Consider the following 14,443-nt stretch of genomic DNA (forward strand, 5'->3'; position numbering starts at 1 on the left):
GAAGGAGCGGTAACTCTGGCGTGTGCAGTGTAAGCAGACCCCGGGGAAAGCAAAAGAAACCTTCATGGGTGCCACAACAGGTGTGTAAACAGAGGAGTGTAAGATGACCCCCAGCAACTGCTGGTTCCAGGCCCAAGCCTAGAGTGGGGACTTCTTATCCTGTCTTTGATCTTCCTGTTCCAGGATTTCTCCCATGTGTAGCCTGGAAGTGATTAGCCCCAGTTCCCTGTAAACTAGACCAGCACAGAAAACTAGTACGCCAACCTCCCTTCGTCCACAACTGACATGATGAAACTTGGCCTACTCCGGACAATCCGTGAATGGCAGAATGTGTAGAGTGTCTTTGATGTCTTCCTGGCACCCCTGCTCTCTCCACGGTTGCTCCCCCTTCTGTCTTGCGTTTTTGTTTTCGTTAGCTGGGCTGATGTAATTTACTCCTGTGCTGTTACGTTCTGAAAAAAACAAAATCTCCTTTGGTGTATTTTTAACTTACTGCACCTAGATGGGCACCCACCATTTTGGAATAGTAAATGAAAGCATAAAAAATACCAAAATGGTTGCTGAAGCAGGATGCATAAACACAGAAGCATGCAGTCGTTACGGCAGCAGATGTGTCATGATTCATATGTGCACGTTTGACACATGCCCACATATGCATCATTGCACTTTTGTGTATTTTTTTTTTGTTTGTTTTTTTTTGTTTTTTTTGCTGATGCGAGAGCTCCAGGCCTTGCTATTGCTTACATGAATATGTAATTCCGAAGTCCAGCGGGATAGGATTTATTTTGATGTTGATGGAAATGTGGTTTCAGATTTTAAATCAAGATCTGAATGCCTTCTGGCCTGTTGTATGGCAGGATATAATGTACTGAAATATCTTCTGACAAACTTATTGTGTCCTTATATCATTCACGAAAGTATTGTCCCGTGGCGTGTAGACTTTCTAGTATTATTTCCAATGGAAAAATATTTTTGAGCATGGTATTTAGAACACAATATATATATATATCAGATGCTGGTCTGACAACAATATTCTGGAACCACATGCAAAATGTAGTCCCTCAGTAAAGAGAGCCAGTATCAGAAATGGGCTGATCAGCTCCTGCATTGCTTGGGTGGGCAGAAACAAATGACTCTTGAGCAGAATCAGTGTGCATTTATTGTGCTGAGAAGTTTGATACCAAACTTCCCAGTTTTCAGTGTAGCCATTATGGTGCTGTGGAGTCCGTGTTTGACAGACTCCCAGACCATATACTCTTATGGCTACCCTGCACTTACAATGTCTAAGGGTTGGCTTAGACACTGTAGGGGCACAGTACTCATGTACTGGTGCCCTCACCTATGGTATAGTGCACCCTGCCTTAGGGCTGTAAGGCCTACTAGAGGGGTGACTTATCTATACTGCATAGGCAGTGTGAGGTTGGCATGGCACCCTGAGGGGAGTGCCATGTCGACTTACTCGTTTTGTTCTCACCAGCACACACAAGCTGGTAAGCAGCGTGTCTGTGCTGAGTGAGGGGTCCCCAGGGTGGCATAAGATATGCTGCAGCCCTTAGAGACCTTCCCTGGCATCAGGGCCCTTGGTACCAGGGGTACCAGTTACAAGGGACTTACCTGGATGCCAGGGTGTGCCAATTGTGGAATCAAAAGTACAGGTTTAGGGAAAAGAACACTGGTGCTGGGGCCTGGTTAGCAGGCCTCAGCACACTTTCAATTAAAAACATAGCATCAGCAAAGGCAAAAAGTCAGGGGGGTAACCATGCCAAGGAGGCATTTCCTTACACAACCCCCCTTCCCCCAAACGAAAGAGGATGAGACTAACCTTTCCCAAGAGAGTCTTCATTTTCTAAGTGGAAGAACCTGGAAAGGCCATCTGCATTGGCATGGGCAGTCCCAGGTCTGTGTTCCACTATAAAGTCAATTCCCTGTAGGGAGATGGACCACCTCAACAGTTTTGGATTTTCACCTTTCATTTGCATCAGCCATCTGAGAGGTCTGTGGTCAGTCTGAACTAGGCAGTGAGTACCAAAGAGGTAGGGTCTCAGCTTCTTCAGGGACCAAACCACAGCAAAGGCCTCCCTCTCAATGGCACTCCAACGCTTCTCCCTGGGGAGTAACCTCCTGCTAATGAAAGCAACAGGCTGGTCAAGGCCATCATCATTTGTTTGGGACAAAACTGCCCCTATCCCATGTTCAGAGGCATCTGTTTGCACAATGAACTGCTTGGAGTAATCTGGAGCTTTTAGAACTGGTGCTGTGCACATAGCTTGTTTCAGGGTGTCAAAGGCCTGTTGGCATTCTACAGTCCAGTTTACTTTCTTGGGCATTTTCTTGGAGGTGAGTTCTGTGAGGGCTGTCACAATGGATCCATATCCCTTCACAAACCTCCTATAGTACCCAGTCAAGCCAAGGAATGCCCTGACTTGGTTCTGGGTTTTTGGAGCTGCCCAGTCCAGAATAGTCTGGATCTTAGGCTGGAGTGGCTGAACTTGGCCTCCACCTACAAGGTGTCCCAAGTTAAACCACAGTTCCCTGCCCTATCTGGCATTTGGATGCCTTGATAGAGAGGCCTGCAGATTGCAGAGCCTTCAAAACCTTCTTCGGGTGGACCAGGTGATCCTGCCAGTTGGAGCTAAAGACAGCAATATCGTCAAGATAAGCTGCACTGAAGGACTCCAAACCAGCAAGGACTTGATTCACCAACCTTTGGAAGGTGGCAGGGGCATTCTTTAAACCAAAGGGCATAACAGTGAACTGATAATGCCCATCAGGTGTGGAGAATGCTGTCTTTTCTTTTGCTCCAGGGGCCCTTTTGATTTGCCAGTACCCTGCTGTTAAGTCAAAGGTACTTAAGAATTTGGCAGCCCCTAATTTATCAATCAGCTCATCAGCTCTAGGAATGGGATGGGCATCTCTCTTGGTGACAGAGTTAAGTCCTCGGTAGTCCACACAAAACCTCATCTCTCTTTCCTTTTTTGGTGTGAGGTTTGGGGACTAAGACCACTGGGCTAGCCCAGGGGCTGTCAGAGTACTCAATTACTCCCAATTCCAGCATCTTGTGGACTTCCACCTTGATGCTTTCCTTAACTTGATCAGACTGTCGGAATATTTTGTTTTTGACAGGCATGCTGTCTCCTGTGTCCACATCATGGGTACACAGGTGTGTCTGACCAGGGGTTAGGGAAAAGAGCTCAGCAAACTGTTGCAGGACCTTCCTACAGTCAGCTTGCTGTTGGCCAGAGAGGGTGTCTGAATAGATCACTCCATCTACTGAGCCATCTTTAGGGTCTGATGACAGAAGATCAGGGAGAGGCTCACTCTCAGCTTCCTGATCCTCATCTGTTACCATTAACAGATTTACATCAGCCCTGTCATGGAAGAGCTTAAGGCGGTTCACATGGATCACCCTCTTGGGGCAACTGCTTGTGCCCAGGTCTACCAGATAGGTGACCTGACTCTTCCTCTCTAGCACTGGGTAAGGGCCACTCCATTTGTCCTGAAGTGCCCTGGGAGCCACAGGCTCCAAAACCCAGACTTTCTGCCCTGGTTGAAATTCAACCAGTGCAGCCTTTTGGTCATACCAACACTTCTGGAGCTGTTGGCTGGCCTCAAGGTTTTTGTTTGCCTTTTCCATGTACTCTGCCATCCTTGAGCGAAGGCCAAGTACATAGTCCACTATGTCTTGTTTAGGCTCATGAAGAGGTCTCTCCCAGCCTTCTTTCACAAGAGCTAGTGGTCCCCTTACAGGGTGGCCAAACAGAAGTTCAAAGGGTGAGAACCCTACTCCCTTCTGAGGCACCTCTCTGTAAGCAAAAAGCAGACATGGCAGGAGGACATCCCATCTCCTTTTGAGTTTTTCTGGGAGCCCCATGATCATGCCCTTTAATGTCTTGTTGAATCTCTCAACAAGGCCATTAGTTTGTGGATGATATGGTGTAGTGAATTTATAAGTCACTCCACATTCATTCCACATGTGTTTTAGGTATGCTGACATGAAGTTGGTACCTCTGTCAGACACCACCTCCTTAGGGAAGCCCACTCTGGTAAAGATACCAATGAGGGCCTTGGCTACTGCAGGGGCAGTAGTCGACCTAAGGGGAATAGCTTCAGGATACCTAGTAGCATGATCCACTACTACTAGGATGTACATATTTCCTGAGGCTGTGGGAGGTTCCAGTGGACCCACTATGTCCACACCCACTCTTTCAAAGGGGACCCCCACCACTGGAAGTGGAATGAGGGGGGCCTTTGGATGTCCACCTGTCTTACCACTGGCTTGACAGGTGGGACAGGAGGTGCAAAACTCCTTAACCTTCTGGGACATATTGGGCCAGTAGAAGTGGTTGACTAACCTCTCCCACGTCTTGGTTTGTCCCAAATGCCCAGCAAGGGGAATATCATGGGCTAAGGTCAGAATAAACTCTCTGAACCCCTGAGGCACTACCACTCTCCTAGTGGCACCAGGTTTGGGATCTCTTGCCTCAGTGTACAGGAGTCCATCTTCCCAATAGACCCTATGTGTTCCATTTTTCTTGCCTTTGGACTCTTCAGCAGCTTGCTGCCTAAGGCCTTCAAGAGAGGGACAGGTTTCTTGTCCCTTACACAACTCTTCCCTTGAGGGTCCCCCTGGGCCCAAGAGCTCAACCTGATAAGGTTCCAGCTCCATAGGCTCAGTTCCCTCAGAGGGCAGAACTTCTTCCTGAGAAGAGAGGCTCTCTTTTTCTTGTTGTGTTGCAGCTGGTTTCCCAGCTGACTTTCCTTTTCTCTTGGTAGGCTGGGCCTTTCTTCCAGACTCCAGCTCTACTTTTTCACCCTGTGCCTTGCACTGTACCCTTGTTTTGACACACACCAGTTCAGGGATACCCAGCATGGCTGCATGGGTTTTCAGTTCTACCTCAGCCCATGCTGAGGACTCCAGGTCATTTCCAAGCAAACAGTCTACTGGGATGTTTGAGGAGACCACCACCTGTTTCAGGCCATTGACCCCTCCCCACTCTAAAGTTACCATAGCCATGGGATGTACTTTAGTCTGATTGTCAGCGTTGGTGACTGGATAAGTTTGTCCAGCCAGGTATTGGCCAGGGGAAACCAGTTTCTCTGTCACCATAGTGACACTGGCACCTGTATCCCTCAGGCCCTCTACACTTGTCCCATTAATTAAGAGCTACTGCCTGTATTTTGGCATGTTAGGGGGCCAGGCAGCCAGTGTGGCTAAATCCACCCCACCCTCCGAGACTAATGTAGCTTCAGTGTGACACCTGATTTGCTCTGGGCACACTGTTGATCCCACTTGGAGACTGGCCATTCCAGTTTTAGCTGGAGTGGAGTTAGAAGTGGTATCTTTCTTGGGACAGGCCTTGTGTCCAGTTTGGTGTCCAGACTGACTACAGCTACGACACCAGGCCTTTTTGGGATCAAAGTTTTTACCCTTGTACCCAGAATTGTTTTGTGAAGAGGCTCTGGGCCCACCCTCCTGTGCAGGTTTTTGGGGGCCTGTAGAAGACTCTTTACTATTTTTGTTTTTGGCTGTCTCACCACCTTTCCCCTGGGGAGGTTTTGTGACCCCTTTCTTTTGGTAACCCGCTGTGGAAGTTTTGGACACCCTAGTCTTGACCCAATGGTCCACCTTCTTTCCCAATTCTTGGGGAGAAATTGGTCCTAGGTCTACCAGATGCTGATGCAGTTTATCATTGAAACGATTTCTTAATAGGTGTTCTTTCACAAATAAATTGTACAGCCCATCATAATTACTTACACCACTGCCTTGAATCCAACCATCTAGTGTTTTTACTGAGTAGTCTACAAAGTCAACCCAGGTCTGGCTCGAGGATTTTTGAGCCCCCCTGAATCTAATCCTATACTCCTCAGTGGAGAATCCAAAGCCCTCAATCAGGGTACCCTTCATGAGGTCATAAGATTCTGCATCTTTTCCAGAGAGTGTGAGGAGTCTATCCCTACACTTTCCTGTGAACATTTCCCAAAGGAGAGCACCCCAGTGAGATTTGTTCACTTTTCTGGTTACACAAGCCCTCTCAAAAGCTGTGAACCATTTGGTGATGTCATCACCATCTTCATATTTAGTTACAATCCCTTTAGGGATTTTTAACATGTCAGGAGAATCTCTGACCCTATTTATGTAGCTGCCACCATTGATGGGTCCTAGGCCCATCTCTTGTCTTTCCCTTTCTATGGCTAGGATCTGTCTTTCCAAAGCCAATCTTTTGGCCATCCTGGCTAACTGGATGTCCTCTTCACTGGAGTTATCCTCAGTGATTTCAGAGAGGTTGGTCCCTCCTGTGAGGGAACCAGCATCTCTGACTATGATTTGTGGAGTCAGGGCTTGAGAGGCCCTGTCTTCCCTAGATAGGACTGGTAGGGGGGAATCACCCTCCAAGTCACTATCATCATCCTCTGAGTTGCCATCCTCCGAGGGGTTGGCCTTTTCAAACTCTGCCAACAGCTCCTGGAGCTGTAGTTTGGAAGGTCTGGGGCCCATTACTATTTTCTTAATTTTACAGAGTGACCTTAGCTCCCTCATCTTAAGATGGAGGTAAGGTGTGGTGTCGAGTTCCACCACATTCATCTCTGCACTAGACATTATGCTTCTAAAAGTTGGAATACTTTTTTAAGAATCTAAAACTAGTTCTAGGTTCTAATTCAAACTTTTACCAAACTTTTAAACTCTAAAAGGAAATGCTAACCGGGACTAACACAAGGCCCTAGCAGGACTTTTAAGAATTTAGAAAAATTTCAAATGCAAAAAATCAAGTTCTAATGACAATTTTTGGAATTTGTCGTGTGATCAGGTATTGGCTGAGTAGTCCAGCAAATGCAAAGTCTTGTACCCCACGCTGATCCACCTTCCGACTTCTCACCCACGCACACAAAGCCCTCTACGACAAGGGACCGGAATACCTCAACAGACGCCTCAGCTTCTACGTCCCCACCCGCCGCCTCCGCTCCTCTGGCCTCGCACTCGCTGCTGTCCCTCGCATCCGCCGCTCCACGGCGGGTGGGAGATCTTTCTCCTTCCTAGCGGCCAAGACCTGGAACTCCCTCCCCACCAGCCTCCGGACCACCCAGGACCACTCCGCTTTCCGGAGACTCCTAAAGACCTGGCTGTTCGAACAGCGATAACCCCCCCCCTTTTTTCCCTAGCGCCTTGAGACCCGCACGGGTGAGTAGCGCGCTTTATAAATGTTAATGATTTGATTTGATTTGATTTTGATTTGACCAGCTGATGAAGGAGGCTAACATAGTCTCTCCATCTCTATGTATGTACTTTAGTAATAATTGCTTGATAAACAGGAGTCTGGTGTGACAATATAAGGTGCCCTTCTGTTTTTTTTTCCAGGTTCACTCATGCAATTGGTTGCACTTAAAAAAAGTGATTTATGGATACTGTGCCTTAAATATGTATTTTCATTTTCATATCCTTCTCATGGGTAGAGTTTCACGAGTCATTGTAGGAAAGTTAGAATGAAATGTGAAAGTTCTTCCTTCTGTAGGGTCTCACCTGTGCATCTCTTTCTTCCTCTGCAGGCTCCCAAGACATGGCTGAGGATGAGGTTGAAGCGATGGCCTGTGGTCTGGTTCTGCACCGTGCTCCTCTTCGCCATTGTGTTGATCAATACCTGCCAGTTGCTGCCCCCGGATGGTCACACCCAGTCAGTTTTGCAACACCCAGCCCTCGCTGACCCACAGGGGAAAGTCTTCCGACACAAGCGGTTGTGGGAGAACAGCTCAAACTTCTGGAACAACCAGAATCATCCACTTAAAGAATGGGGAACTGGGCCAGTTGGGCACAATCAGAAAGAGAAGGTAAGGGAAGTTAACTCAAGCTGCTACAGTAAAGGGAAAAAGATGGGTACACACAAAAACAAAAAAACAAAAGTGGCTACAGATCAGAAAGCGCAAATCAGAAAGTTTAACTTTGCTCCAAAATTATACGCTAACAACAGCAAGGTAATGCATGGGAGTCCGTCTTTGCAGAACAGTGTTAGGAAGGCGCGTGGCATTGATCGCTTGGCAAAAAACAGAAAGACCAGCTCGCCTATTTATTCCCATATGAACAAGACGCAGTCTAGCATTAAGGTAGAGATAGCGGTCTCTTCATCTCGTTTCTCAGAAAGTCCTCAAAGGCTGTCCCAGGATGGAAAGTCTGGATTCAATTTGCAGCCTCAGACCTCTTCAGTAGATCAGCTGGTTGTGCGGCAGCATCCCTGCAAAGCACATGGGTGTGATGAGCCACAGCAACCCAATAGGATTGCACTCTTTCTGGCGGTCAATGATGGACCACCCGTTAAAAAAGCAAAAGGAAGTTGGGGGCAGGATGGCCGTCACCAAAAGACATCCCAAGAGACATCCAAAGAGAAGATGGTACCTAGGTTATCGCAGCAACTGAAGATGTCTGTGTGGTGCACGCAATTCCATGACAGGGTCACCGAGCAGCCAGGAAGAAGCAAGATGCTGCAGCAGCAGCCACCACCGTGGTTCACACCAGACGACTTGCAGAAGATGAAGTTGCTGGCCAAAGGGGAGGTGGTGACAAAAGCCAGAATTCCTGCCCATGGTCAGGTTCTTAAAGTGGGTCTTCTTGATGACTCTGTAGCAGCCTCAGAGGATCCCCAGAAACACTGCACCAGAGGGCTGTGTGGATTAATCAAGCGACCCAGTGACCTCCATGAGGTTCTTGCTTTCCACCTTGACCGGGTGCTGGGGATAAAGCGCAGTCTCCCTGTTGTGGCCCGGAAATTCAGAAGTCACATTTTGCCGTACAAGTACACCAGTGGTGAAGCACGGCCCATTGTATGGTGGGCTCCTGACATCCAGCACTTGGAGGATGCAAACAATGACCAGAACTCCTTTGCCCTTGGCTGGCTACAGTACCAAAAGATTCTAAAGCACAGATGTGGCATGGGCAAGTCTGGAACTGCCCTTGGAACAGCCCCATGCCTGAGCATCAAGCATACAGAATGGGCCAAACTGGCTCTCTTTGACTTCCTTTTGCAGGTAAGGTTCATGTCTTCCATCAAAATCTTCTCAGTAATTGAACTTGGCATCGGTGTAGGTTTCTTGTACAATAAACTGTGTGTTCTTGCATCAAAGTTGCAGTTATCACATTTTAATGATGTCCAGACTGATTGCCCAAGAAGGTGATGAATGTACATTTTGAGCAATAGATGGACCTCAGCTGTCCTGTGTTTCAAAGCATTTTTGGAACTATTGGGGCCTAGATTTACTAAGATTTTGCATTGGGGTTGTGTCACTTTTTTTGGCGCGTCCCTAATGCCAAATCAATTTTGCAGTTTACAAAGCCATACAAGTGACGATTTTCATGGCATTGCATGGCTTTGTAAAGAAACGGAATGCAGCACATAATGATGCTGTTCGTTAACTTGAGTCAACAAGGCATTTCCTGGGTGCTGCGAGGGCGCTCCTGTGCAACCACCTGTGGATTTGGACAGAAACCCATATCTACAAAGCATTGTAAACATGGGTTTACACCAAAATGCTGGGCCTCCCTGAGGCTAGCGTAATGAGGAGAAGTATCTTTATTTCTGCTTGTTATTTCCTCTTTACATGTGCACAAGGATGCCTGCATTGGTGCTGGGCGGCCCAAAGTGCACCAGCACACACACACAGAGCTGAACTGTGCCACATCTTTGTAAATCTGCAGCAGCTTTGCTCTCTCTTTCACACAACTCAGCACAGCCGCTTCCCTTGTCGCTCTGCGTTGCATGAAATACTAATAAATCTTGACCCGGATTGCTTTGTTTTATAGTTGTTTTTTATTCAAGTTAAATCAGTTTTGTTGTTAAAAAAAAAAAACAAAGATTTCGTACACAAAAACTGAGTATGTTATTTGTTTTAGTTTTCAATTCAAACATACCATTTTCAGGGATGTATGTCACTATTCAACTTTCTTCTGAGCTGAAAATGTAAAACAATAAGGGACTGTACAGCTCTAATGTAGGGTTGGGGGAAACTCGCAGAATTTTACTCTGTGGAATTCAGTGGAGTCACATAAAAACTCTGCGAGACTCCGTGGAGTTCTGCCAACGGGCGGAAATAGGCATGTTGCGCTGCTTGTGCTGTGATTTAGCACCGGGAGTACATTCCACGCTGAAAAATTAGTACAAATGGCATCACGCTGCAACAGAGGGCAAGGCTACTCGATAGATACGGACCCCAAGACTCTGAACTCAACAATGCCGCTACCAGGATCCACAGAACCCTCACAACTCCTGGACGTCCCTCACGACAGGTGAGACTCACTCCATCATGAGCAGCATCCACTCCGGAGCCCCCACCGACCCCTGCCCCCACTACACATCCAACAAGTCCAGCGCCTCAATCGCGCCCGAACTCTGCAAGACCATCAACTGCTCCCTAGAGTCGGCAACTTTCCCTGACGACTGGAAGCACGCCGAGATCCGCCCACTTCTGAAGAAACCCACAGCCGACCCAACAGATCTCAAGAACTACCGCCCTATCTCGCTGGTGCCCTTCCCAGCTAAGGTTGCTGAGAAAGCAATCAACATTCTGCTCCGCCAACACATCGAGGACAACACCCTGGACATCTCCTAATCTGGATTCAGAGCTAACCACAGCACCAAAACCGCCCTGCTCACCGCCACTGATGACATCCGCTCCCTCCTCGTCCGCGGCCAAACAGCCCTCATCCTATTAGATCTTTAACCCACCTTCGATAGTGTCCCACTGCACCCTATGCTCCAGACTCTACAGAACCCTTCGATGGATTCACTCCTTCCTGACAGGCAGAACACAGAAATTTCAGCTGTGGAATACCCCAAGGATCCTCGTTGAGCTCCATGCTGTTCAACATCTACATGACCCCGCTCGGCCCTATCGTCAAACTATGGTATGAACATCATCTCCTACCCTGATGGCACCCAGCTGATAATCTCCCTGACTGAGAACCCCTCAACAGCCAAGAAGAATTTCAGAGGCGTGATGGAAGCAGTCACCAATTGGATGAAGAAGAGCTACCTTAAGCTAAGCTCTGACAAGACTGAGATCCTCATCCTGGGACCTTCCTCCTCAGCCTGGGACGACTCCTGGGGGCCCTCACCACTCAGCAGGTCCCCCACAGACCACACATGATACCTCAGGGTCATCCACGACTCAACGCTCACTATGACCTGACAAGTCAACTCCGTTGCATCCACCGGCTTCCACACCCTCCGGCTCCTACTGAAGATTTTCAGATGGATACCAACCGACTGCCGAAAAACTGTGACACACGCCCTAATCACGAGCAGACTTGACTACGGCAGCTCCCTCTGCCGGAACCTCCAAGAAGCACCTGAGCAAGCTGCAACAAATTCAAAACGCTGCCGCTAGACTCGTCCTAATCATCCCCCGCTGAGAACATATCACAAGACACTTGAAAAACCTCCACTGGCTCACTGTCGAGAAGAGTCCACTTCAAAATCCTCATACACGCCTACAGAGCCCTCCACAACATCGGATCCAGCTAACTCCACCACCGCATGGCCTGGTACTCCCCTTCTAGATCTCTCCGCTCATCCCAGCAGTCGCTCGCCAACGTACCCTGCATAAAGAAGTCCTCGTCCAGAGGAAGATTTTTCACCAGCATGGCAGCAAAAGATTGGAACACCTTATCTCTTCACCTCAGACAGACGTCCTTGCTACTTCAATTCAGGAAGGACCTCAAGACCTGGCTCTTCGACTGAACTCTAAGGACTTACCCCACAGCGCCTTGAGACCCTATGGGGCAGTAGCACACTCTAAAAATATTTAATTGATTGACTGATTGTCACTCCAGTAGATTTTCTACTTGAGTGGCAGCCGTCTGACCGCAAATGATCGCGACTGCCGCATTAGAAAAATCTCACTGGATATCCTCCTAGCGACCGGAAATCGTGCTAGGGGACGCCATATCTCGCTTGTGCTCGACAACAAATTCCACTGCGCAACGATTGGCAGCATTTTGGCCAGAACTCCCCATCACAAGAGTAACAGGGAGTAGTCCACAAACCCGCCAATTCCGCTGCCAGAAGAGAATATTCCGCCCACCCCTGCTCTAGTGAAGAACACAAGGTTTCTTTGTCACAAAATGTCTTTTTCGAACAAAAATTACCATTCCACCATTTCTCAAGAAAAATATGTAAACGTGGGTAGCAAAGATAGCTATGTCTTGATAAAGAAATACTGTAATGAATGCAAAAAACTCAACTATTGCTGCAGTGAGGGATTGAAAGTACAAACATTTAGCAGGAAAGTTAATACTTTCTTGGATAAACCATTCCATCTCTTTCCTGACTCCGTCAGACTCTGAAAATAAGTAATTCCAAAGCTGTTCCACAAAGACACGTGCGCTTTTGCCTCACTAGCGGAACAAGGAGTAGACTGCAAAGACGATGAAGCGTCAGGCAGGTGTCTGGTATCATTCAGGTTTCAGTATCCAGCCTTAACTCTTTTGCTGCAGTGACTCCAACCTATATTGGTTCAGTCATTTGCTTCACAAACTCAGGGGCTGATTCACAAAAGCATTTATGGGTACAGGAAGTGGTATGTAAAAGAGTACTTGGGGGTACAATGCAGGCCTCTACAGCTGCTGCGAAGCGGGGGAGGCAACCATTTATGGGAGCCCCATTCAGCCAGACGCCAATGAGTATCTGTGAGATATTGGAGGCATGGGGGGGGGGGGCCCTCATCACATTCTGCAGGGGTGCACCCTCATTTTGCGTTATGCTACTGCCTGTAGGACTACTTCCTGTCAGGGGCGGCCACCTCCATTAGGGCAGAGGCCCTGTCTGGGCACTCCCAGCCAATCCTGATGCTGCTCTGAGCAGCGTCAGGATTGGCTGCAGTCACAGGCTGGGAGCCTGTGCCTGCAGCAAGGAGACGGAGGAGAGGCACGGCGCAGGGTGGCGCAATGGTAAGGAAGTAAGTGTGTTTTTTTTTTTTTTTTTTTTTTTTCCCTAAATTAATTTAATTTTTATTTCCCCCCTCCGCATGCCGCCCCGCGAGCCCGGACTGCTTCCTGTAACCATAACTTTTTTTTTTTTTTGTGAATCATCCCCATATAGCTTTCAAAATGGTGGCATTTGTTGCAGCACATTTGTTAAGTGATATTGTCCGGCAAACAATACTTTACACGACCTACTTTAATTCATGCCATATGGATGGACATTCTGTTTAGGAAGATGTTTTTGTTTAGTACAGTATAGAGATGAATCAAGCGCTTCCTAACTATCATACTACTGCTCTGTTCAGTGGTCACTTTACCATCTTCTCTCACTCTCCAAAATTGATCACCAACAACCTTTATCAGCCTATCCCAAGTAGGGAAGTTCCTGAGGAACAGTCAAGATTCAACAAGTTCTGAAAATTGCCAATAACTCCAGGGGTGGACAACAGTTTCAGTACGGTTCATAACCACTAGGAGAAATATGTAATTTATGTAATTTCCTGTACATTAAGGCTTACAGATCTTCCCTCCGGGCCGAGGATGCAGACAGTACCACATGGAGGGAAGCAGTCCTCATGCTAGCAAGCACAACAGGACGAGTGACACACAGGGTGCCACTCCTGGTGACAAACTGTCTACCTGTTAAAAATAATTTCTGTTACGGTTCACCTGGATAAGATAATTAATTTCTTGTGTTTTTCCCCCCTATTAGATGATCTCAATTGTGGGCATCGATAACGTAGTTTGCAAACAAAAATTATTGAATTAATTGAAATCATATTTTGTCCGAAAACTGATAAATATCTTCTGCGTCAAAATCAGGGTCTCCGATTAAAAAAGGCAAACACTTTTAGTGAAAATGAACAGAACACAGGCAGTTGAGATGGATTATTTTTCTATCGGAGCGCTGCCGAAGTATTCAATTATCATACAAATGAACTGGCAAACAAAATTAAACAAGCAAAATATGCATAGTCAAAATAAAACACACGGAACGTATAAAAAATGCAAGCATTTGCCAAATGCTACAGAACAATGAAAAAAAGAATAGTGGATTAATGATTTATGAGCAGGTCCACTCGAACTGGGCAGTTCTGCAGATGCGGTATTTTCCACATATTTATGCATTTGAACATAGTCCCCCCATCTGCGGCATAATCTGCAGATTTTAACAAAAAAATGTTTCTAGCTCAAACAGATCAACAGTTAATAAAAACAGAACTACACCTGTTGGCGCACAGTGGAAACCCCTTCATGAAGTTTGCCTTATCGCCTTTCAGTTGCGTATTGCTGTATTTGGGTGTTAATGAGGTAAAAATGATACGAAACCTTTATCAAGTCACTGTTGCCATGTCTAAAATTGACAAAATAAACTGACTGTCAAAATTTGTACCGCATTACGCTGCATACTTAGCATTTTCTTGCCACATAATGTTGTCCCATTCTGCCGCATAATTCCATAGCCCTGTGAATTGGCCAGAA

The 14,443-nt window shown here is 47.1% G+C and overlaps 1 protein-coding gene across 2 annotated transcripts in view; it reads left to right on the forward strand.

The window, feature by feature from the left end:
- The window catches only part of GASK1A (golgi associated kinase 1A), a 145,042-nt gene that overhangs the window by 87,028 nt on the left and 43,571 nt on the right, over positions 1-14,443 (forward strand). For both annotated transcript variants that reach the window (XM_069211960.1, XM_069211959.1), the window contains exon 2: positions 7,543-9,012. In XM_069211960.1, the coding sequence (XP_069068061.1) occupies positions 7,543-9,012 (1,470 nt within the window). The remainder of the gene's footprint in view (positions 1-7,542; positions 9,013-14,443) is intronic.

Source organism: Pleurodeles waltl, chromosome 10 (genome assembly GCF_031143425.1).
Source record: "Pleurodeles waltl isolate 20211129_DDA chromosome 10, aPleWal1.hap1.20221129, whole genome shotgun sequence".
NCBI lineage: Eukaryota > Metazoa > Chordata > Amphibia > Caudata > Salamandridae > Pleurodeles > Pleurodeles waltl.